Below are 21,141 nucleotides of genomic sequence, written 5' to 3' on the forward strand. Positions count from 1 at the left end.
TGTCTCTCGAGGGCGGCTTCAGGTGCTGTCCAGGGACTCCACTCAGACTTCCCTGGGAGGCAGAGGGGACTCCTGCTGGTGCCTCTGAAATGCCTCTCTGCAGAGACCTTGGGCGGCTGTGCTGTGGGAGTGCTCCACTCCCTGCCACACCCGGGATGGCAGAGCCTCTTTGCCTGAACTGTCAGCGCTCAGAGTTTCAGTGACCTGGCCCAGCATTTGCTTCGAGGTTTGTAGAGCCTCCCCACGCCCTGGTTAAGAGGCTCCTAGAGGCTGCTGTGCGCAACACAACGCAATGCTGGGATTGCAGGGAAAAGAATACCAAGAAGTGCAAGAGTTCTGGATCTCCACTCAGAGATCTTGGGAATGTCTGAGACACAGCGGCAAGTCCGTTAACAGGGTCTGGGGCAGAATGAAGGCCCAGGCAGGAAGTGCTGCTGCTACCTTTTCCCAGATTCAGTTGTGGGGTATCCTGAGTTGAGGTCTCTCCCAGGCGCCGCCCTCCTTGCTGACTCCCCCATGGTGGGGGCCATGCACTGCAGCGAAAAGAGTTCTGACCAGGCAGGGGCCCTGAGTTCTCATACCACCTGCCTTTAGGCCCCCATTCTGCGGCCACTCTGGGCCTCAGTTTACTTGCCGCCTTCTCTTGGAGCCCAAGGCATTTTAACTGACACTTGAGCTCATTTGTCACTATGTCCTCATCCTTCTCAAGTGGCGTGGAGGTTTCTGGGGCCAGGTGAGTCCGATGCACCTCTGTGAGCCACCCCCCAGGAATGGGGCTGGCTCCATGCACCCACACATTCTTCAGCCTCGAGGATTTGTTCTTATCTGCTCCTTGTGCATGCTCCCCTCGTGACACAGAGGCACTGCTTGCGGGCTCGCTAGAAGGGTGGGCCAGCTGAGACCCCTGGAGCTCTAGAATCAGACTCTGGCTGGTTCCACCACTGAACAACTTTGCAGACAGCTTCACCCTTTTGAGGTGTAAATGGAGCCACTGATCGCCTTTCCTGTGAGGAGTCCAGGTCACCTGACCAAACGCGGGTGAAGGCCAGCTCCATGAGGTGGGCCCCTGTGGCTTCATTATTACTCCGATTTCACTGATGAGAGAAATGCAGTCCATGGCAGAGTCCAGATTTGAACCCGGTTCTTTCCAAACCCTGCTTCTTTATCTCCAGTGGACAGGAACATGGTGACCATGTAGAGAGCCCTGGGCTGGGGTTAAGGGACACAGTTCAGCCACCAGTGTGGTCTTGGACAGGTCATGCCTCGGTGCTGGGCCTCTCTTTTCTCCCCTGTAAATGTAGGACGTTGGAAGAAGTGATCATCTGTCAGGGCCACCCAACAAGCTTCTGCAGGCAGGTGCAGTTCTCGCTGAGATTCCGGTGGGACCCCCTGGGGCCCTCCTGTGTGGGAAATGCATCAGTATTACCAGCTTGGGACTCCCTCCCACCTTGATCCTTTCCACCCACTTCCCAGATCTGTTCAGAATTTGGGGATGGGAAAAGCCAGCCATCTCAACAAAGATCAAGGTCCTTTTTTTTTTTTGTCCGTCTCCTCTGTAGCCTTTTGACCAAGTGGGTAATGAGTTGAAAAGACCATGAAGTCTGTTTTCTCCACGCCTACCTGTTGGTCTCTTTCTGAGCATGAGGGTACGAAACACCTTTTCTTGGCCCACTAAACCATAAGGCAGCAAATTGCGTACCTCCTTGTGGAGATGGGAACACATCTGGCGTCCTCTTCACAGAAGCAAACATTTCAAATGCAGGACCTGTTTTCTGCTCCCAAGAATATGCCAAGTGTGCGGGGTCCCTTCTCCCCCACCACCCCGCTGTTGCATGCAGTCTTGAGGACGGAGTCCAGGCACAGATGTAGTGGCAGACAGCTCCGGGCGGAGTGGAGATAGCAAGAGATACGGAGGATGGAGCTTTGGGTACGTGCAGGGGCCCCCTGGGAATTGGCAGATTTCTGGCTCCATGGAGGGAAAGCTTTCTGGCTCATAGAGCTCCCCGTAGTGCTGGGGACCGAGCAGGGCTGGGAAATACACAAGCAGAGCCTGGTCAACACCTCCCCTGGGGCTGGAGAGGAGCTCCGTGCCCTGGGGGAAGGTGAATGCCGAGTGTGTCTCGAGATCATGGTGGGGTTTTCTCTCTGGGTAACTGGCTGGTCTGTGCGACGGTTCTCTTGTCTTCAGTATTCCAGAGCCTTCCAAGTCACAGGGGAGGCTTCTGAGATGCTGCTTCCTCCCCAGCCTAAACAGCCTACTCCCCACCTCTCCCTGCTGGCCAGAGAAGTTGCTGGGGCCTCACTGAGCAGCCACATTCCTGGCTCTTCATACACACTGGCCATTTGTCCTTAGGCACCTGCTTTGAGGCAAACCTATGCCACATCCACTCATGCAGGGATCAGTCACCAGAGTCCCCAGGAGCTTTTGAGGGAGGTAGAGAGGCAAAGCATACATACCAGCCTACCCTGTGAACCTCAGGGGGCCCAAGTGGCCATACTGCAGGGCCAAGAGATGGCCTATAATGGCCCTCCCAGACCCAGTTTCAAGAATCGGCCTTTCATAAGGACTGCCATCGATTGAGGCTCCCTGGGGGTGTCACGCACTCATAGGTGCTTTACATACATTTTCTATAATCCGTCATCGAGTCGGCCTGCTTGCCTCCCCTGGTTAATGGGGACACAGGTGTGGGGAACCTGCCCAGAGATACACTGCTCTGCCTGAAGAGGCACCGGATGTTACCAGGGAGGCCCACGAGGGTTGGGGGGAGGAGGCGCTCCCTTCTTGCCAAGAGCTGGGAACCGATAAAAGGCCTTTTGCCCCCTCTTGGCAACTGGACCTCACCCTTGAGCCCTCCTCTTCTGTTCTTTTTATTTCTCTTTTTTTGGGGGGGTTGGCTTTGAATTATCTTATTTTGTTTACATTGCACCCAAGTTTCATGGTACAAAAGACTTGCAGGTGCAAATATGTCCCGCCTTCATTAACTTCCCCTCCCTTTTTAATTTATGTGATTTCAATTTTCCTTCCCTGTACTGTTAATTAGGGGACCCTCTAATCAGTGCCATTATCACAGTGGTATTCATGTTTAGGAAAGCCGCTAAACAAATGCTTGCAAAATTGCTAAATGGCTAATTAATGTCTGTTAATTAAGAAAATTGCTCATGGTAACAAACCATGCCGTTGCTGGCAGCCGCTAGAAAGACACACACTTGTTGAAATTAGTAGCATGGCAGGTAGGGGAACATCTGCTCCGCAGAGCTTTCCGGAAGTGAGCAGCCCCTCTCTTGGCCAGGAAACTCCAGGCCTGCCCTCGGTGGTGCCCCCGGGTTCCTATACGCCTCCTGCAGTCTTTCTCGGCACACCTCTTCGCTGCGACCCCCGCCGACTGGTCCCGGCCCCTCCACCCCTCCCCAGCACCAGCCTGGTTTCCAAACCAGCATGGGGGGTGGGAGGCTGGGCAGCCTGGCTTTGAGGGAGGAGAAAATCCTACCTGCTTCTTGAAGATTCTCTCTCCTTCTCTTCTTTAATGTAAGCGCCCCCACCCCCCCCGCCAGTTTGGAAATGGTCTCAGAATTGACGTTCTGAGAGTAGTGGCAAGATCACGGGTGGAGAAGAGGGAAGTAGGACATGCTTCTCACCACCTGTACCAGTGTCCAGCTCCAGACACCCTGAGTAGGCGGGAAGGATCCTCCAAGAGTTGTTTTTTGTGCTTTGGGACTGACCCGCCGTCGGAGATACATTGGACACTGTGAACCAGTCTATGTATACACACGTGTGTATAAATGTAAAAAGAAGTTAGTGAAAAATACTTGCCTTCATATACACAGAGTTCGATATTTTCTGTTCTATTATTTTATTCCAGATTTTTAGGAAACAATGGTTGCAACCCACTAAATTGATTTTACCACCCACTAATGGGTTGCAGCCCACAGTTTGACCAACCCCATGGTTTAAGTGAATTCATCTGCTCATCTCTTCTGGGGGGAGTCGAGGTCAGCATAGCCCAGGGCTTGCGGGGTCATCTCAGAACCACAGGGGGCTCACTGCCCTCTAGACTGGAAAGCCCAGCCCCTCCACCCGTCAGGGGCCTCCAGTCCCGTCCTGCTGCTCCTCTGCCCGTGTCTGCTTAAGCTGTGGGCTGCAGGGGTCAGGGTGGTGAGCCTGGGGCCCATCAGGCTTCACCTCCTGGTTCTGCCACCTACCAGTTGTGTGGCTGTGGCCAAATCCGTTGTCTCTCGAAGCCGAGTTTTCTGATTGGTAAAAAGAAGGAAAACCCTGACCTCATATGAGGGGCCATTTCCAAGTGACGGTGAATTAGCAGAGTGCACCGGTCCGTCCCGTTCCCTCTCTGTTCGGTCTCTGGCACTACTGGGCTCCTGTCTGTTCTCGTGCATCTATCAGGCCCCTTTCCTCAGTAGACTGGCCTAGGAGCCTGCACCCTCTGCACCCCCCCCCCCCCCCCCCCCCCCCCCCCGCCAGACTGGGAGCTCCCCCAGGACAGGGCCTTGCCGGGTTCTTTCCGCTCCCAGAAGCGGCCCTTGCACCCTCTGCAGAGGGGTTGGCTCGCTGCGCATCACCGTGCTCTGAGCCCGTCACAACCAGCGTATTTAACATGGCAAACTCCGCTCCACCGATAGCCTGCACCCGGGCCCCTGCTTCTGGGTGCTTTGCCAGAGGAGCTTGGTTTTCTCTTCCGCCCCTGGACGCCCTCCCCCACCATGATTGTGTTCATCGGCTTCTCTCCCTCCCGCTCGCCACGTACACCATGGAGCCTGCGACCTAAGCAGCCGCTCGCACCCCCACCCCCCTGCCAACCAGAGCCCGCCACCCGCACGCCCGCCGCCTGCCCTTCGTTTTGGTTTAATTTTTGTTCTTTTAAGCTTCTGCGCTTCTCCATGTGCTGTGATCTATAACCTGCCTCTGCTGTCTGGCCTCACAGGGTCCTCCGGGGTCACAGCCCTCGCCGCACGCACAGCCTCCACCTCACAATCCCAGCAGCATGATGGGACCCCACAGTCAGGTAAAAGCGCTGTGGCTCGCCCGCCCGCCGGGGGGCGCGGGGCACGAGGAGGGCAGAGCCAGCAGAGGAAAAACAAAAATCAAAATGTGCTCTAGCCATTGCTTTCGAGTCTTGACTGACAGATGAAAGTAATAAAAAAAAATAAGAAGAACAAAAAAAAAATTAAGAAAAAATTTCCCCCTAAAAGACAGTCTTCATTCCTCGGATATCACACCCAGCTTGGATATGAAACCAAAAGAAAAGAAAATCTGTTTCTGTGACCTTGTCAGCGGCCTTTGCGTTTTTGTTTTTTCCTCTCTCACTTTTGGTTTGGTTTTTGAGTTTGGTTAACCATTTGTTTGTAACCGGAGCTGCATCCCTAGCCTTCTTCTGTGTGCGTGCTCGCTGCTGAGAAAGCTTTCCTGCCCATCGCCCTGCACACGTTAGGGAGCCCGCTGCCCCCTCACCCTTCTCATCGTGTCCTCCCCTCGAGTCCTCGCTCCCCTTCCCACCCCCCTCTATGGTCTCTGTGTGTGTGCGCGCGTGTGTGTGTCCAGCTTTGTCTGCACACCCTGAGAGTTTTACGTAGCAGTCCCTTTCTGATTCCTGCGCCTGCCCCCACTGAGAGCGGCGGTTTCCTTTCTTGCCCCTCACTCGTGTCACTCCTCTTGCGCGTCCTGTGCAAAGTCCCAGCCGCGCTCTCCTGCCACCCAGAGTAGGTCTCCGTGAGCGGACGCGGGATCCGGAAGCACCTACAGCATACACACCTTTTGTTCCCTCTGCCCAAAGGAAGCTTTGCCCAGAGGGAAGAGGCCACCAGGAGAAAGAGAGTTTCAGAGATCACTAGTTGTAACAAAACTGGACTTTGTGAAGCGGACTGCATTTGTGTGTGTCCCTGCGCGGCAGTGCAGGCTGTCATTGAACTAATTCCCTGTAATTGCAGCCTTTTATGTCACCGCGATACGCAGGCGGCCCCAGGCCCCCGATCAGAATGGGAAACCAGGTATGGTACCTTTTCGTGTTCTCTCTCCCTCACTCAGCCACCCCGGACCCCAGTTGGACTTTGACTCAAATCAGAATTGGGGGAAAGGACTGGGAGATGGAGGGACAAGTTCCAATGCAGGAGGTAGCTTCCCAGCGGGGCCCCAGAGAGGGCCCTGGGTCCACTTTATGTCCATGGCACGGCTTCCCACTCCCGGCCTGTCATCCGCCTCTCCTGGTGGGTTTCGGGCAGCGGTTCTGGAGCTCCGGGGGCAGCTGCAGAGGCGGCTGTGTTTGGGAGACAGGGCTTCGGCTATTCTAGAGAAGGTAGTAAGGCCCCTGCCCCTCCCTTCCAGCCCCTTCTTGGAAAAGGGTCTTCCTCCTTAATGAAGTTAATTGACAACGTGCATTTTTTCCTGGAAGCTTTTGAGAATTGCCAAGGCTGGTAAATATAATCCTGCTATTAAGGGAAGAAATGGCCCATAGGAATGCTTAGATCAGAAGCCTGGGTGCGGTGGAGCAGGACATTCGTGAGGTTTTTCAGCGATGTCTGCCTGTTTCCCAGACCCAGCTCGAGACAAGAAAGGATTTGTTCACGTAATTAGCAAAGTGGTCTGCTTGTGGAGAGGGCTTCTCGGCCTGGGGTTGTGTGCTGTATGCTGGCCCATCAGGGTTGGCAGTTCTAGGTGATCTGGAGAAAGCAGCCCCCGTTGCTCCTCCCCCACCCTGTTCAGTTCTTCCAGGGGTGGGAGGGGAGCCCAAGAGGTAAAGATAAAATACCGTTTGAGGATTGACAGACTGAAAAGAAACTTTAAAAGAAACATCAGGGGGATTTCTTTTCATGCCGAGATATTTTTTATATGTAATTCTGAGTGACCTTACGAAACCCCTTCAAAAGATTTGACCGCATCACCAGCACCTCTGGCCCCTGAAGCCTTTGGAGCTTGGGAGTTCAGTTATCGACTAGAGTGGCATTATCGTTGCTGTCCTCAAGGCTCTGCAGGAAGGTGGTGGCGGAGGCTGAGGGGAGATGCTTGTAATCAGGGGCCTCCAGTTTTAAGCTAAATTGCTTACCAGGTTTCCAATTTTTTTTGCCCTCAAAAAATCTTTTGTTTCCTCTTTTCTCTGACATGAGGGGGGAGATTTAAACAGGAATTAGAGACCCAACTTTATAAGCAAGGAGAGACCCTTGGATATATCTCCGACGAGGAAATAGAAGGTCAGAGTGAAGGAGTGACTTCCCAGAGTCTTCCAGTAAGCTGGGATTATGCTAGTCTGCAGCTCCCAGCCCAGTGCTCTTTCCTCTGCACCTCGCCCAACTCACTTAGCTTTCCGAGGTGTAAAAGTGCTACTCTGGTCACCCAGTGGGCCTCCTCTGCCATCACGTGAATGGGTCCGAGCAGTGCCGTGTCCCGCCCCCCCTCGCCCCGCACATCCAGTGGCTCTCCTCGACCAGAACTGGCCTCCGCCCTGCGGAGAGAGCAGATGCTTCCTTATCATAATTGTGGCCTTTCCTCCAGCAATTAAGGGACACGAGAGGAAACATGTATGTTTCTATTTATCAATTAAGCACGAGAGAGTACCCAAGGGAGCAAATTGGGGGTGGGAGGTAAATCCGTCATCTGCACCTCACATTACAAACCAGTTGTCCGAACCTTCCTGCCACCACCCCCCCTCCCCCCATCGGAAATCTACACTGATTTTCCTTTCCAGTGGATACAAGAAAGGTTTGTCCTCCAAGGAGGGCCATGCCCCTGTCACAGGTTTGGCACCCGGGGTTTTGGGGAGAGTGCCCTCACTTGGGGCTGCAGAGTGAACAGGAGCCTCTGTGCCCCCCGGTGAGCCCTCCCCTGTGGCAGGTGGAGGAAGTAAAGGCAGCGGGACTTGGTCAGGCTCATGTGACCTCCTTTGTTAGGGCAGTGAGAAGGGCACTTAAGGGGGCAAGAAGCCAAGGATTGTTGACCAGTCCCCAAAGTCCTAGAAGCCCATTCTCCAGGCTGCCTTCCTGGCTATAGGTTTGGGGTCGTATAGAGAGAGCACTGGTGTCAAGGAAGGGCGGGTGGGTGGGTGGTGGCCAGCAGGGTTCAGCTGGGCTTAGGAGAGGAAGACCCGGGCCGGGTGTGTCAGGCAGCCCTTGCATACGTGTCCCAGAGGAGCCCCCCCACATGCCTGGTCGCCGATTGGGGCAGGCCGGCTGAGTGACCGTGCACACGCCGCTGGGATTTGCCCGTACCCTGGGCAGATGCTTGCTTCCTGTGCCTGCCCCGCAGTGCTCTCAAGAGGTACTGGCCTATTTGCAGGACCCAGGGGACAGTTCCCTAGCAGGCCCGAGAGTGTGTGCTCAGCATGCGCTTACGGCCCCCTGTGTGAGCTGTTACTTTTCCTCTTTCTTGCATTTGAAGGCTTCGGCTTTCTTGTGTGAGACCCTCTTGGTCATTGCGCATCACCCTTCTCTTGTAAAGGGGGCCAGACTGCCCTGTCCCCAGTTCAGGGTCCACCCCGGTGAAGGAAGGAGGAGGGAAGTGACCCCCAGCCTCCCACCAAGTCTCTGGGCAGCCCTGCTCTGCTCCTGAGTCCTGACACAGCAGGGTCAGGGGGGGCCCATGGAGGAACTTTCTTAGAGACTTGTTGGTGTTGACACTGGGCTACCTGGAGAGGGAGCGATTGCCTGGCCCCCACGGCTGCTCCAGCAGGGTTAGGTGGGGGCATTCTGTGACCCGGGGGTGGGGGGCTGTCTGCCTCAGCATCCTGGGACCCCACCCCCAAACCAGGCAGCCTCAGAGGCAGGCAGGACTCTGTCCTCTCAGAGTCCTGTAACTGGGATCCCAGTCCCCAAAGCCGGACAGACACATACCAGTCAGGTGATGGAGAGCTTGGGAACGGGAGAGAGGAAGCAGGGCTGGGAGAGAGTGAGAGTTCGGAAGAGCTAAAACCCCGGGGGCTAGAGAGAGAGAGAGAGAGAGAGACTGTGAGCATCCCGGGCAGTGGAGATGGCGGGCACTCCCAGGTTGGTACAGCCTCCCGCAAGCACCCCCACCCACTGGACACATGGACGGACAGACACACACACAGACACACACACACCCTTGCGCACACACACCCTTGCACACACACCGTTCCGAAGCTAGGGAAAGCAGCGAGAGCTTGCCCCTTTGCTTACCATCACCCCGTCCCACAGCTGGTTTAGAGCTTGCCCTTGGGCCACAGGCAGCCCAGTTCCCCGCTTGGACATCCCCCAGCAGTGGTCAGGGCGGAGGGGACAGTTGTCCCTATCCCAGATGCTGTCCTCCGAGAAGCATTGGCACGTGCAGATGGGAAGAGGTGGTCAGCGTTAACAGAGGCTTTCTTCTCAAAGGCAAGGGCCTATGTTTAGTCCTGAGGCAGAGCGTTCTAGAAGCAGACTTTCCCTTCCAGCCCTGCTTCTCTTTTTATTTCCTTCCGAGTTGCAGCCGAAGTAACACCAGTCCCAAGTAAATCACGTGTAACAGGTTTTCACAGCAAGCGTGCCAGGCACCCCCTCGGGAAACCCACGGCTCCCTGTCCTCACCACCTTCTTCATAGTGACCGCGCCAGCATCACCACTTGCACCAGGCTTCGGGGAGCAGGCTCTTGTTCAGCATCCTTCACCTGGGATCGGAAGGGGACATTTCATGTGCTGGATGAAGACAGGGGGCTGGGAGCCTGAGTGCTTGTCCTCACTCTGCCAGCCAGTGCCTGTGGGCCGTTGGGCTGTGAACCTCAGTTTCCCCATCCAGATCTCAAAGGCCGCCTCTGCGCCTGTTCCTCTTTAAAAAAAGACCTCCTTAGTGATAGGATTTTTAACTGGTGGGTCTCTTGGTCCCCACACTTTTGGGGGAGGGGTAGGTGAGTTACATCCCCATGGGGCGAAAGGAAGATAGGGTTTGGCTTAAGCGGTGGTGGCTGGTGTTCAGGAGGTGAGAGTGGGGGCATGTTGCCGCTGAGGGAGGGTGTATGGCAGGTGGTGCGGCCAGGGTGAGGCCGAGCTCTGGCAGGGACACGGGACACATGGAGACAGCAGGGTGTGTGATGGGTCCTGTCCCACCCACGCTGTACCTTATACTGATGCCAACTGCAGCCGCTTGGAGACACCCCCCCCCCCCCACCCCAGCCAGCAGGTCAGGGACAGCCACCTGCCGCTCCTGGAGATCTCCCCTGCCCCCGACCCCAGCAGGTCAGGGAGGCCGTGAGTGGCCCCAGGTGGGCAGCGGAGAGCTGGGCAGGCGGGCACACCTCCCTCCATCCCAGCCACTCAGTGCGAGTGTCACGTCTCTTTCAGCCTCCGGGAGGAGTTCCTGGGACCCAGCCACTGCTGCCCAATTCCATGGATCCCACCCGACAACAAGGTAGAGAGAGCCGGGCGGGGTCGCCTGCGGGCACAGGGAGTCTGTGCTGTCTGCCCCCCGCACCTCACGGCTTATCTCCTCTCTCGTGCAGGGCACCCCAACATGGGAGGATCAATGCAGAGAATGAACCCTCCCCGAGGCATGGGACCCATGGGGCCCGGCCCACAGGTAACTACCTGTCTGTCTGTCCATCTCCCTGGCCATCTGTGTGCACCCGCCTACTCTCCTCTTTCCACAGTCTGTCAGTCCTTCCGCGTCCCTCAGGGGTGAGGGGAGAGGACATGGCCAAGTTCCCAGCTGCCCCGTGTCCACGGCTGGGCTGGCCCCACGCACAGCCAAGAGCAGCCCACCCTTGGCAGGCGGCAGGCAGAGTTGAGGGGCCGCTGGCGAGCTGGGGGAGGGGGGGCCTCCGGGAGCCTTCTGGTGGCAGGCAGAGTTGAGGGGACGGTGGAGGGCCTGGTGCACGAGTGGCAGTGTGGGTCCTCCAGGGATCCCAAAGCCTCCTACCCTGGGTGGGTGAACTTGAGCTAGCTCAGGGTCCGGGTTTGTTGTGACCCAGAAGTGGGACAAATGAGTGGCAGTCTTCACTCTGCCTGCAACCCACAATTTGTCCTTGGGTGAATCGTCTGACCTTGGTGGGCCCTGGCAGGCCTTGGTTCCCCACCTCTTCCATGTGGGGCAGAGTGTATCTATAGTCAGGCTCTCTGCTATGCCGCCACAACTGACAGCAGGCCAGGCCGGCCAGGGCCCCTAAGACCCACTTCAACCCAGAGCTTCTGCCGGTTTCATGTACCAGGCTCTTAGGTAAGATTTTTTCTGACCAGAGGGGTTCCGTTGCCATAAAGAAGCCTCTGGAAGAAATTCTGTCAGGTGCCCCATCTACCTCTTGGTAATTACAGCACAGCGGTCGCTCCTTGTGACCACCTTCCCTGCTCCACAGGACCATCAGGCAGCGGTCTGACAGGCCACTCCTGTTCTAGAACCTCATCACGCTTGGTTCCCGCTCTTCCGAGTATTTGAATGTGTCTCTGTCCCCTGGGGTACCCGTGGCAGAGAGTGTGCTGATCTGACTGAAAGAAGCCGGAAGTCTGAATAAGAAGGGAGTTTGAGTTAGCGAGATGGGGACGGTCTTGTTTCCCTTTTCTGCCTTGCCTGGAAGCCCACTGGTCTCTTCCCCACTCCCTGCCTGCAGATGTTTGCATTTTCTGGGCCCCTCCCCAGGTTTCCAGGTCCCTGAAGGGGAGGAGTGCTCCCACTCACAGACACGTACCCCGCTTTTGGAGCGAGAGGTGTCTGCCCACACCCACAGTCCTCCGCTCCGTCTGGAGTTGTATTTCCAGCACACCCAGCCCACTGCTTTCTTCTCCATGGTGGCTGCAGCCTCTGTACATGTTAGGGAGGCCCTTGGCATCTCATGGCCCCAGAATCCTAAAAGGAAGTAAGCTCACGCCAGTTGGACCTCTGGGTTTCTTTGTTTCTTTCTTTCTTTTCTCAGATTCTCCAGAGCTTGTGTTTTCACCAGTTCCCTTTAGGCCCCAGAGAGTGGCCCCTTCCTGCTACGTGGCTGTCTCCAGCTGCCCTCTGCAGGGGGGGGGGGAGGGCGGGAGGGGGGGGGGGGGGGGGGGGGGGCGGGCAGGGTCTGAGAGCCGGGAGTTCCATCCCGTCTCCTGAGTCCGGAACCTTTCGTTCCTTCAGCTACACATTAGAGTTACTCTTGGGGTAGATAAGCAGTGACCTGAGACTTCCGGAACCTCACGGGGGATGTGGGGACACAAGGGGATGGAGTGGGAGGCAGGAAAACTTCATTCCTGTGCCCCTGCCCGGCCCTCTGGGTCCTTGGAGGCTTAGCTGCCGCATACGTAAAATGGGAAGGAGACTGGAGTCTGCTATACACGACTGCTCAGAGGGGTTCTCCGGGTGATGCTTGGCACGGGTGCTCTTAGTAAGAGGTGCATGTTTTCCAACGTGGGGGCTTCAGATCAGTGTTCAGGATTCTAATTGTGTGGGTTTGATGATTGCTTTGGCTGTATGTGTTTTGTGGGGTTTTTGTTTTTGTTTTTTTGCCAAGGCCATTAGCAGTTAGTAATATTGAGGTTCTGTAAGCTGGGAATGGATGTCAGCAGGCTGACTGAGAGCAGAATATTCTGTGAGTCTCGGACTTCCTCCCGGCTTAGCAGCTGTCTGGTCACATCAGAGTCTCTGATCAGCAGTCTGGCACAGTCGTGGCATGCTTTAAAGAGGTGAGGGTCCTAAAGACTGAGGTCTTACCAGAAAAGGCCTCTTGGGTCCAGTGTGGCTCTCCTGGCTTCACCAAATGGTGTGCACAGGCACAGCTCTCCCACAGGCCCTGACGGAGTTGCCCAGGGCGGAGGGAGATACTAGCCCAGGGGTCAGGCCAGCTGAGCCACCCCACTCTCCACCAGCCTCAGGGGCTCTGGAGATGTCTCTCTTATTCTTTATTTGACTTTATTGTATCAAAGAGAGACCCTAAAGTGCTCTGCCCATGTCTCCTATACCCCTCTGGGTGGCACGCAGTCTGAAATTCCAGAGCCAGAGCTCCCTTAGAGCAATCCAGAATGTCTGCAGCGGTCCCTCACTGGGGGTAGAAGGGCTGGTCTGGTGTGGGACAGGTTTTGGCCTCAGCCAGGAGCGGCACTGCAGAGCCGGCAAGTTTGGGACTCCGAGGCCAAGGGCAGGGCCATTATACGTCCTGCCCTTGGCCCTTTCTGTCTGGCCCCTGGGGGTGCTGTCTTGGTCACCCCCAATGGACAGGAGAGGGATGAACTCAGAACCTAGTGCAGGAAAACACGGTTCTGGCCACAGTTCTGGCCTCTAGTCCCTCATCTGCAAGATGATCACCTCGCAGGGTCCACTGTAGGTCTGGTAGCAGCAGTGTGAGGTGCCCGCAGGGTGTTCCCTGAACCATACTCCCTCCCTAGAACCCAACCTCAGGGAGGGGTTCCTGCTTCTGCCACAGCCTGGGCTCTTAGAAAACAAGGCCAGCCCCTCAGGCAGCCGTTAGTAAGTACCACTGTATGCACAGTGCCGTACTGAGACCAAACACAGAGGTGGGAAACCATCAGCCAGTTATTCCAAGCGGGGAATAAGAGTGCTGCTAATAGCCAGTGACCACTCCAGAACTTTCTGAACAAAGAATAGGCACAGTGTAGTCTTGGGGCTACTTTGTAGATTTCAAAGCTGGACGGAGTGACATTTGTTCTTTTTGAGCCTGTGTTACATTTTAGCCTGAACGTCACAAAGGATCCAGCACACCAGGCATCGCCCTGCCCTGTTCCCTGAGCGTGTCAGACAGATTTTACTCTGATTTTGTGAAAGGGCCAGTGCCTAAAAGGAGGTAATATATCCACTTAGTTATAGTCTTTCTTTAAAGAACTGTGTCGGTATCAGATGGGAACGTTCTGGCTAAGTTCTAAGACCGACTTCTGTTGGAGCGAGGCTAAATCCGCAGGGGCTGCCGGCCGGGCTCCCGTGGACAGAATGTAGGGCCCCCTTGGGGGTGCTGTGGCTCCTACACCCTGTGAGTCCCAGCTACCAGCGTTGCTGGATCCGGGCCGGGGATGGAGCCAGCACAGGCTAGCATCAGATCGCCGTCCCAGCTTGTCTGCATTTGAGAAGGTTCAGATGAAGGATCGCCCATGATCTCCAGGGACAGTTCTGTGCCACCCGGAGGAAACTGCATCTCCCTGCCATCCAGACCAGCCCGCCTCTTCATTGGTGCTGCCTGTGGCCCAGCAAGAGATGGAGGGATCATGAACCTGGCTAGAGGTGTTAGGGGCTGCGTGAGGAGAAAGTGGGGCTGCTCAACACTTTCCCAGCGGGGACCCGTAGAGGCCCCCCAAACCTCATATGATGAGAGGGAAGTGGAGGAGAGGCACCTGCTTCTCAGGAAATGGCCGTGTTTCTAAAGACTGGGATGTTCTTCCCCTACTTTAAAGTGAAGGTGGTGCGAGGTGTCACCAAGGAAGAGCCCCTCTGGGAGCTGTAGGAAGAAGGAGCGGGTCCCAGCCTTGCCAGCTGCCCGGTGCTTTCCTGTGTCCAGAGCCTGATGCCTGACCCGAGGTCCCCAGCAGGGCGATCCTTTGTTGGTCCTGACAGAGACCAAGAGCCTTCTGCCCAGCATCCGGGGTTCCCGAGCAGGGATGAGAGTGAGGGTACAGGAAGAAAGGGACCACCCCATGGATGTAGCCAGCCCCACGCTGCACCGGGGATCTCTCCCAGGCCTCCAGCTGTCCCTGCAGAGCCGTGAGGAAGGTGGGCAGTGGGAGGGGGGGCGCGGTAGGGAGGAGCATCTGGCTGGCGGTCACCCCTTCGAGTCCAGTGCTGTGGGCAGGCGGACACCGAGGGAAGAGAACCATTTCTGGGTCTGGAACCATGCTTCTGAGCCATCTATGAAAAGGCTGGCAGTTTCCTCAAAGTTGACATTTGGCCCTGCTTTCACCCCTGACTTCCCGCGCACCTTTGAGCAAGTCTTTGGCTGCTCTGGGCCTCTAGCTTGTCATCTTTGAAATGGGAAGGTGTAAGTGGCCCTCCAGGGTCTGGGCCCCGAGGAGGGAGGATCTGGCGGCCACCCCTCTTCTCGGGAAGCACCGGGCAGGCTGTTGGGGAGGCTCTGGAAGGTGGGGTAGAGGGAGGAACAGCAGCTGGTGGCCCCAGCGCCTCCCCCGAGGGCCTCACGCTGCGTGTGCGGGTGTGTTTCGGGAGTGAGCACCTGGCATGTCCTCTCCCCTCGCCCACCCTGGCCTTCTCGCCTGGGCCGGATGCAGCAGGATGCACGGTAGCCCCGCAAGGGGTCTCTGTCTGGAAGACTGTCGGCGGCCCAGCCATACACCTGGGGAGGTGGAAGCGAAGCCAAAGATTTGCGTGCGGATTTGGCAGCGGCACGCGGGGCTTAGGAAGGACCCCTTAAGACCCGAGGTTCTGCAACGCTTAAGGCAGCATTAAGGGCTTTGGTGTTCGTTGTGCCGCTAACATCCCAAATCAGAACACACCTCCGAGAGCCGGCAGAGAGCACTTCAAAGCCACCGTTTGATTTGATCCTCACAGGCCTGCAGGGTCGGGGGCTCTGCGCCCCCACGGCGCGGGCGAGGCAGCCCAGTGGAGGGTGGCAGCCACGAAGCCAGGGCCAGGCCGAGGCTGTTCAGCCACAGGCCTGCCGTGCACACAGCCCCATGAGGGGCGTCACTCTGTGGGCCACAGTGTTTTAATCTTTCAAATCAAGATGAGGCCGTTGTAATGACTGAGCCCCGCTGCACGGCCTGGCCTGGAGTGAGCGCTGGGGCCGCTTGTGCGGTTTGCCCAAAGTCACACATGTAGTGCCCGGGCCAGACCCGGCTCTCCTGTGCTCTGGCCTCGGACCCACAGCCCCGGCCAGCCCGCGCCACTGGCCTTAGAGAGAGCCTGGCTCCTGTAAGTTTCCGGAGCAGACTCGGGGGATGTGGGACTGCCTGAGGACCCCTCCATGGCCGCCCTTGTCCGCCCCCTCGACTCCCTGCCATTTGGCCTGGTGCCACTCATGTCACTGTCTACGCCCTGTCTGTGTGTCCTCTTAGGCTCCGAGCCCTGGTCAGGGTGACCAGACAGAGGAGGTGGCCCCAACCGGCTTTAAGGTTCAGGAGCCGGTCCTTGGCTGGAGAACCTGTCACCAGCATGATGTTGGCTCTGAGCTTGTCGGCTTGGGCTTTTGGGCCTCCGGTGCTGTTCCTGTCCCCACCCGCCTTTCACCAGACGTGCGGGGAGAGTGCAGACCCAGAGGCTTATAGATCCAGGCTTTTTTGTTTTGTTTTTTTTAATCTTTATTTTTGAGAGAGACAGAGTGCACATGGGGGTGGGGCAGAGAGAGGGAGACAAAATCCGAAGCAGGCTCCAGGCTCCTAGTTGTCATCACAGAGCCCGACGCGGGCTCGAACTCACAAACCGCGAGATCAGGACCCGAGGCGAAGTTGGACGCTTACCCGACTGAGACACCCAGGTGCCATTGCAGATCCCAGTCTAAACCCCAGCAGAGTCATTGGCTTACTGACTTTGGGCAGATCTTTCTCCCCTCAGACCTTCAGTCTCCTGTAAAATGGGAATCACACCAGCTTCATGGCGGTGTTAAAAGGACAAGCCAGAGACTGGATGTAAAATGTGTTATGTGCTCAGCTACTACCGGCCGTTCCTCTGCCATCAAATTTCCACCAACCTTACTTCTTTCAGACTCTACACAGGCAGAGCTTAAGCAGCCCAACCGGCCCAGTTTCGCTTTCCGTTCATTTACTTGTCCACTCCTTCATTGATTCAGCACCCAGTCCGGGGCAGCTGGTACATGGGATGCATGCACGAACATCATTGAGATCTAGTCCCCACCTTCCAGAGAGGTACTTGGAGCCCAGTGGGAGAGATGGACATGTGGCCACAATCATAGTCCAGTGTGGTACAGGCTGCGGCAGGGGTGGGGGATTACAAGGCATTATGGGAGCAAATAGGATGAAGCAGTTAACCCTAAGAAGTGGGCAAGGAAGGCTTCACAGAGGAGGTGCCCTTTGAACTGGGTTTGGAGGCTGTGTAGGAGCCCGAGTGGAGAAGGGAGACAAGGTGTTTCTTCTGCAAAGAAAACAGCACTCAAAAGAAGGGAGTCAGGGAGAGCAGCGATAGAAGGTTCCTGATCCAGGTACTCCTGTGACTCACCATACTCTGCCCTAGAGGCTTGTACTGAGCCGAGGTGGGACTCTGCCCTCAGAATTGGTGACCCCCCTGAGTTTTCTTCCGGCTTCTCCCGCGCTGTGCTTGGTGAGGGCCCCCTCGTGCTCACACCTGAATCAGGTGACCTGGACTGGGGGACAAGCCAGGTGTGTGGCAGGGCGAGGTGTCTGTATATGCTGGGCCTCGGAAGCAGCCACCAGCCAGGCCTTTGAGGATCCTTCCCCTTCCACGTTGAGACCCAGCCCCTGTCCCCAGCCAGCCGGCCATTTCTGCTCCCTTAGAGTCCCTAAGGGGGGCAGGTGTCCACCAAGTCGGTTCTGTTACGGGGCCGCTCCTTTCACCCACCCGAAACCCAATATGAGAGGGCTTGCTGGACACCCGCATGCTTTTGAGAGAAACCCTCGCTAGACCCCCGAAGATGTGCTTAAAGTTGTGACTGTCCCTCTGTGCTGGCTTGTCGTTGTGGCCCCATCCCTCGGCTCCCACCGTCCCCCCCCCCCCTTTTTTAACGAATGTGTTATTTTTTTTTCTCATCAAATCCTCTCCACAGACTAATCCTCTTGCTTCTGTTCTGTTTGTCTTTCCTCCCCCTGCCCTCTCCGGTGCCCCTTCTCCTTCTCATAGACTGACCCTTGGTTATCGTTGCAGAATTACAGCAGCGGCATGAGACCACCACCCAACTCCCTCGGCCCCGCCATGCCCGGGATAAACATGTAAGGCACAAAGCACCTTGCTGGCAGCTCAGAGCCCGTGGCTCCCTGACCCTCTGCCAGCCCCCCCAAAAGTCTCGTGAACAGTCACTCCTGACCCCTCTCTGGACCTCAGGCCTCTCGTCGGCGGTACTGGGATGAGAGTTCATAGGGTCCTTTTCGGTGCGTCTCCGTGCTGGGCGTGGTTCCGAGCCTGCTGACCGCCCACTTGCTCTTCCTAATAGCCCTGTGAGGCGGTTATTGCCCCCACTGACAAATGAGGCACCTGAGGCACAGAGAGGTGAAGTAACTTGCCCGTGCTCACACAGCTCTAAGCGACCGGGCCGGGATTTGAACCTCTGTACAGTGGACCGCTGTTGTGTGCTTTAGTGGTTCTTAACCTCCTTACGGGGATAGATCCCCGTGACAATCTGTGGGTTCCCTTCCTGGGAAGATGCACACGCAGAGGCAATTTTATATACTTGACATGTTTTTCATGTAATTTAGAGGAGCTTGTAGATTTCTAGCCATGGCGCTGCCTGCCCATTACCGCCCGAGGACCAGGTGTGTAAGGCCCTAGGGCCACATGAAGGACTTCCTGTTAGTGATGTCAGCCCTCTCACTCTGGCGCTGCTGGCACCACCCCCTTGGGGTCAATGACACCTTTTTCATTGTTGCCATCTCTCTCCCTCTCTCTCTCTCTCTCTCCCTCTCCCCCACTCCCCCCCCCCCCCAGGGGCCCGGGAGCTGGCAGACCCTGGCCAAATCCTAACAGTGCTAACTCAGTGAGTACCCAGGTTGAGTGGGAGGGACTTCTAGTCTACAGGGTGGTCCTGTCCCCAAGTTGGGGGGCATCCTGAGAGGTGGGGATGCAATAAGACTCCACCTGACGCTTGCCAGGGGGAGCCCCACCTGTGAGTGGAAGCTTGGGGCTAACATGCTGCGCCTTCAGGGTTTTGGCCCCAGCCCAGCCCACTGATCTGCAGAAAGCCTACGTGAACTGAGAGCTTGCCCAGAGAGCATTGTCCGCATGGAAGGTTCTGGCAGGCCTCTCTTCCCTGGCAGGGCTGGCTTCCCAGTACTCAGAGGAAGGAGCTGAGAAGGGGCTCAGCACAGACAGTCTGGGACAGAAGGCCAGAGGGGTGGGGAGAAGCCCTCACTTTCCTGTGCCTTCACACTGGAGGGTCTCCCCTGCCCACGCCCCCTCAGAGCCCCCTGCCAAGGCTCTCGGGATCAGTTCAGTGCAGGAACTGGGCTTTGCTCACAGCCCTGGCCCCCTCCCAGGGTGTCCCACAGCCTTTCCCGGGAAGAGGGGGTGGGTTGCCCAGTGGATTTGGAAGCCCCAGGACACTGGGTATCAGAGGAAGGGACTCTAACATGTGCCCCCTCTCTTGTTTTTAGATTCCATACTCCTCCTCATCACCTGGTACCTACGTGGTAAGTGTATGGGGGTTTAGGGGATTGCGTGTCCGGCCACGTGTGACTGAATGTGCAGGAGAACTCCTCCAGGGTCCCCGGCTCGTTCCCTTTAGAACACACTCTGAGCACAAGTTCCAGACTGTGCTAGAGTCTGCTGTCACTCTTCAGGGATCTGTACCTTCTGGGGGCCCGGAAGTCCCCAAACAAGGCCTAGAGCTGGGCCCCCATCTTGGGGGCTGACCAGTGGCCCAGCTGGTTTCCACCACAGCTGCCTCTGGGTTTGAAGAAAGGAAGTGGTGGGGGCAGGGGGGCAGTCCAAGTCCAGCTCCCCCGGGGCTTAAACCCTTGGGCTCTCCTTGAACTTTAGCAAGAATGGAATGCCAGGCTGGGGCCTGGATGAGCACTTGACTTTGACGTGGCCAGAGCTCGGTGGCTTCTCCCCATCTGTGTCATTGCCGTGGGTTTCTCATGTCTGTTTTTATCTCATCTGCAGGGACCTCCAGGCGGTGGTGGACCCCCAGGAACACCCATCATGCCTAGTCCTGCAGGTAAGAAGACTTGGGGAGAGTGTGCCATCGAGGGAGTTAGGGGGTCCTGGAGGGGTCCCAAACTTACCAGCCATCCCATCCCTCCTGAGCAGCGAGTCCCCCACCAGGCATGTTAGCGACAGGGGTTTAGAGGCAGGAGGCTCCCGGTGCCTCTGAACCTTCCTTGTGCCCTCAGCAAGGTCACTCCTCATCTCTGGTTAGAATGGGACAGGGATGGGGGAGGAGGAGCTCCAGGAATGAGGGTCTCACCGTCCTCGGCTTGCACTGACTGGTTGGCTAGCACCCTGTCCTGTCTGTAGATTTCTCTAGATGACTGAAAAGGGGCTTTGGGATTCTGGCATCCTAGGACCGGGACTCTAACACGGCGCTTCATGAGTTCTCAGAGCTCTAGCTTCTGGTCCTCTATACAGGAGATGCCAACTCTCTCTTCCTCCATCAGAGCAGGGCCAGTGTGCACACACGCAGGCATGTGCACACGTGCATACACACAGCGTCAAGGTTGTGTGTCTGTCCCAGCTGAGAATAACGTACCGCCATCTAGAAGGAATCCCATGCACACTTTTACCCACCCAAAAAATAAAAAGTGAGACCTAGCTGGATTTCTGCCCTAGAAATAAGGGGCCTGCTCCTGATGGAAACACGGTAGCTCATTTTCTTAGGAGACTTCCCTGGCTAACTGGGGAGACGGAGGGGTCCCCCTCTTCCCAGACCCCTGGGCTCCCAGTAGCAGGGAGGCTGCTTATCCGGAGTCTGGAGCCAGCGGCGGCTGTGATGTTCTGGCCCCTGCTCCCGCTCCCTCTTCCTGCTGCTGCATTTTTATGAGCCGCGTGACCTACATTCAGACTGGGTCACATTAAGCCATTGCATATGTGATGCATCTCCAGCCCTATGCTTCCCTCTCGCTCCTGCCCCCTCAGCTTGGCAAGGTGGCCCCTGGGTAATTTGTGGCATTTCTCTTTCCCCAAATAGATTATAAAAACACTAGGCGGGCTTGGAGGAGAGCGCAGGTGAGGGTCCCTAGCAAGGTCAGGGGATCAGGTTGTTTTGGGGTGGGGAGACGAGAATTTGAACCTGCCACCCACCCGCCCACCCCTTTGCCACGTCCACACCGCCATCCAGACACCCAGGACTTCTTTGTTTCAGGGTTGAGCAGTTTTCACAGTTGAATTTTCTGTGATTAAAAACTTTGTGAATCTTCATTAAATACAAATTAGCCAGAAAATGGTGGTACTTAGAGGAGATTTTCGGTGATAAAATACAAAAGAATGAGTTCAAGTGCCACGAGTTTGTTTTAATTAAGAAATGAATTAATCACCCCGACTTGTGGGTTTCCACTGTTCTACAGATTCAACAAATTCCAGTGACAACATCTACACAATGATTAATCCGGTGCCGCCTGGAGGCAGCCGGTCCAACGTAAGTCCGCTTTCTAATAATTTAC

General features: G+C 56.4%; 1 protein-coding gene across 3 annotated transcripts in view; it reads left to right on the forward strand.

Annotated features, from left to right (window-relative positions):
- The window catches only part of SSBP3 (single stranded DNA binding protein 3), a 161,206-nt gene that overhangs the window by 131,760 nt on the left and 8,305 nt on the right, over positions 1-21,141 (forward strand). Inside the window, exons 6-14 of one of the 3 annotated variants that reach the window (XM_039238461.1) lie at positions 4,938-5,018; positions 5,941-6,000; positions 10,276-10,342; positions 10,434-10,510; positions 17,693-17,757; positions 18,470-18,518; positions 19,135-19,170; positions 19,646-19,700; positions 21,046-21,116. In XM_039238461.1, coding sequence (XP_039094392.1) covers positions 4,938-5,018; positions 5,941-6,000; positions 10,276-10,342; positions 10,434-10,510; positions 17,693-17,757; positions 18,470-18,518; positions 19,135-19,170; positions 19,646-19,700; positions 21,046-21,116 — 561 coding nt within the window. The remainder of the gene's footprint in view (positions 1-4,937; positions 5,019-5,940; positions 6,001-10,275; positions 10,343-10,433; positions 10,511-17,692; positions 17,758-18,469; positions 18,519-19,134; positions 19,171-19,645; positions 19,701-21,045; positions 21,117-21,141) is intronic. The other 2 variants (XM_039238469.1, XM_039238479.1) reach the window with 2 other exon arrangements.

This window comes from Hyaena hyaena, unplaced genomic scaffold, assembly GCF_003009895.1.
Source record: "Hyaena hyaena isolate Hyena2069 unplaced genomic scaffold, ASM300989v1 scaffold_5, whole genome shotgun sequence".
Taxonomy (NCBI): domain Eukaryota; kingdom Metazoa; phylum Chordata; class Mammalia; order Carnivora; family Hyaenidae; genus Hyaena; species Hyaena hyaena.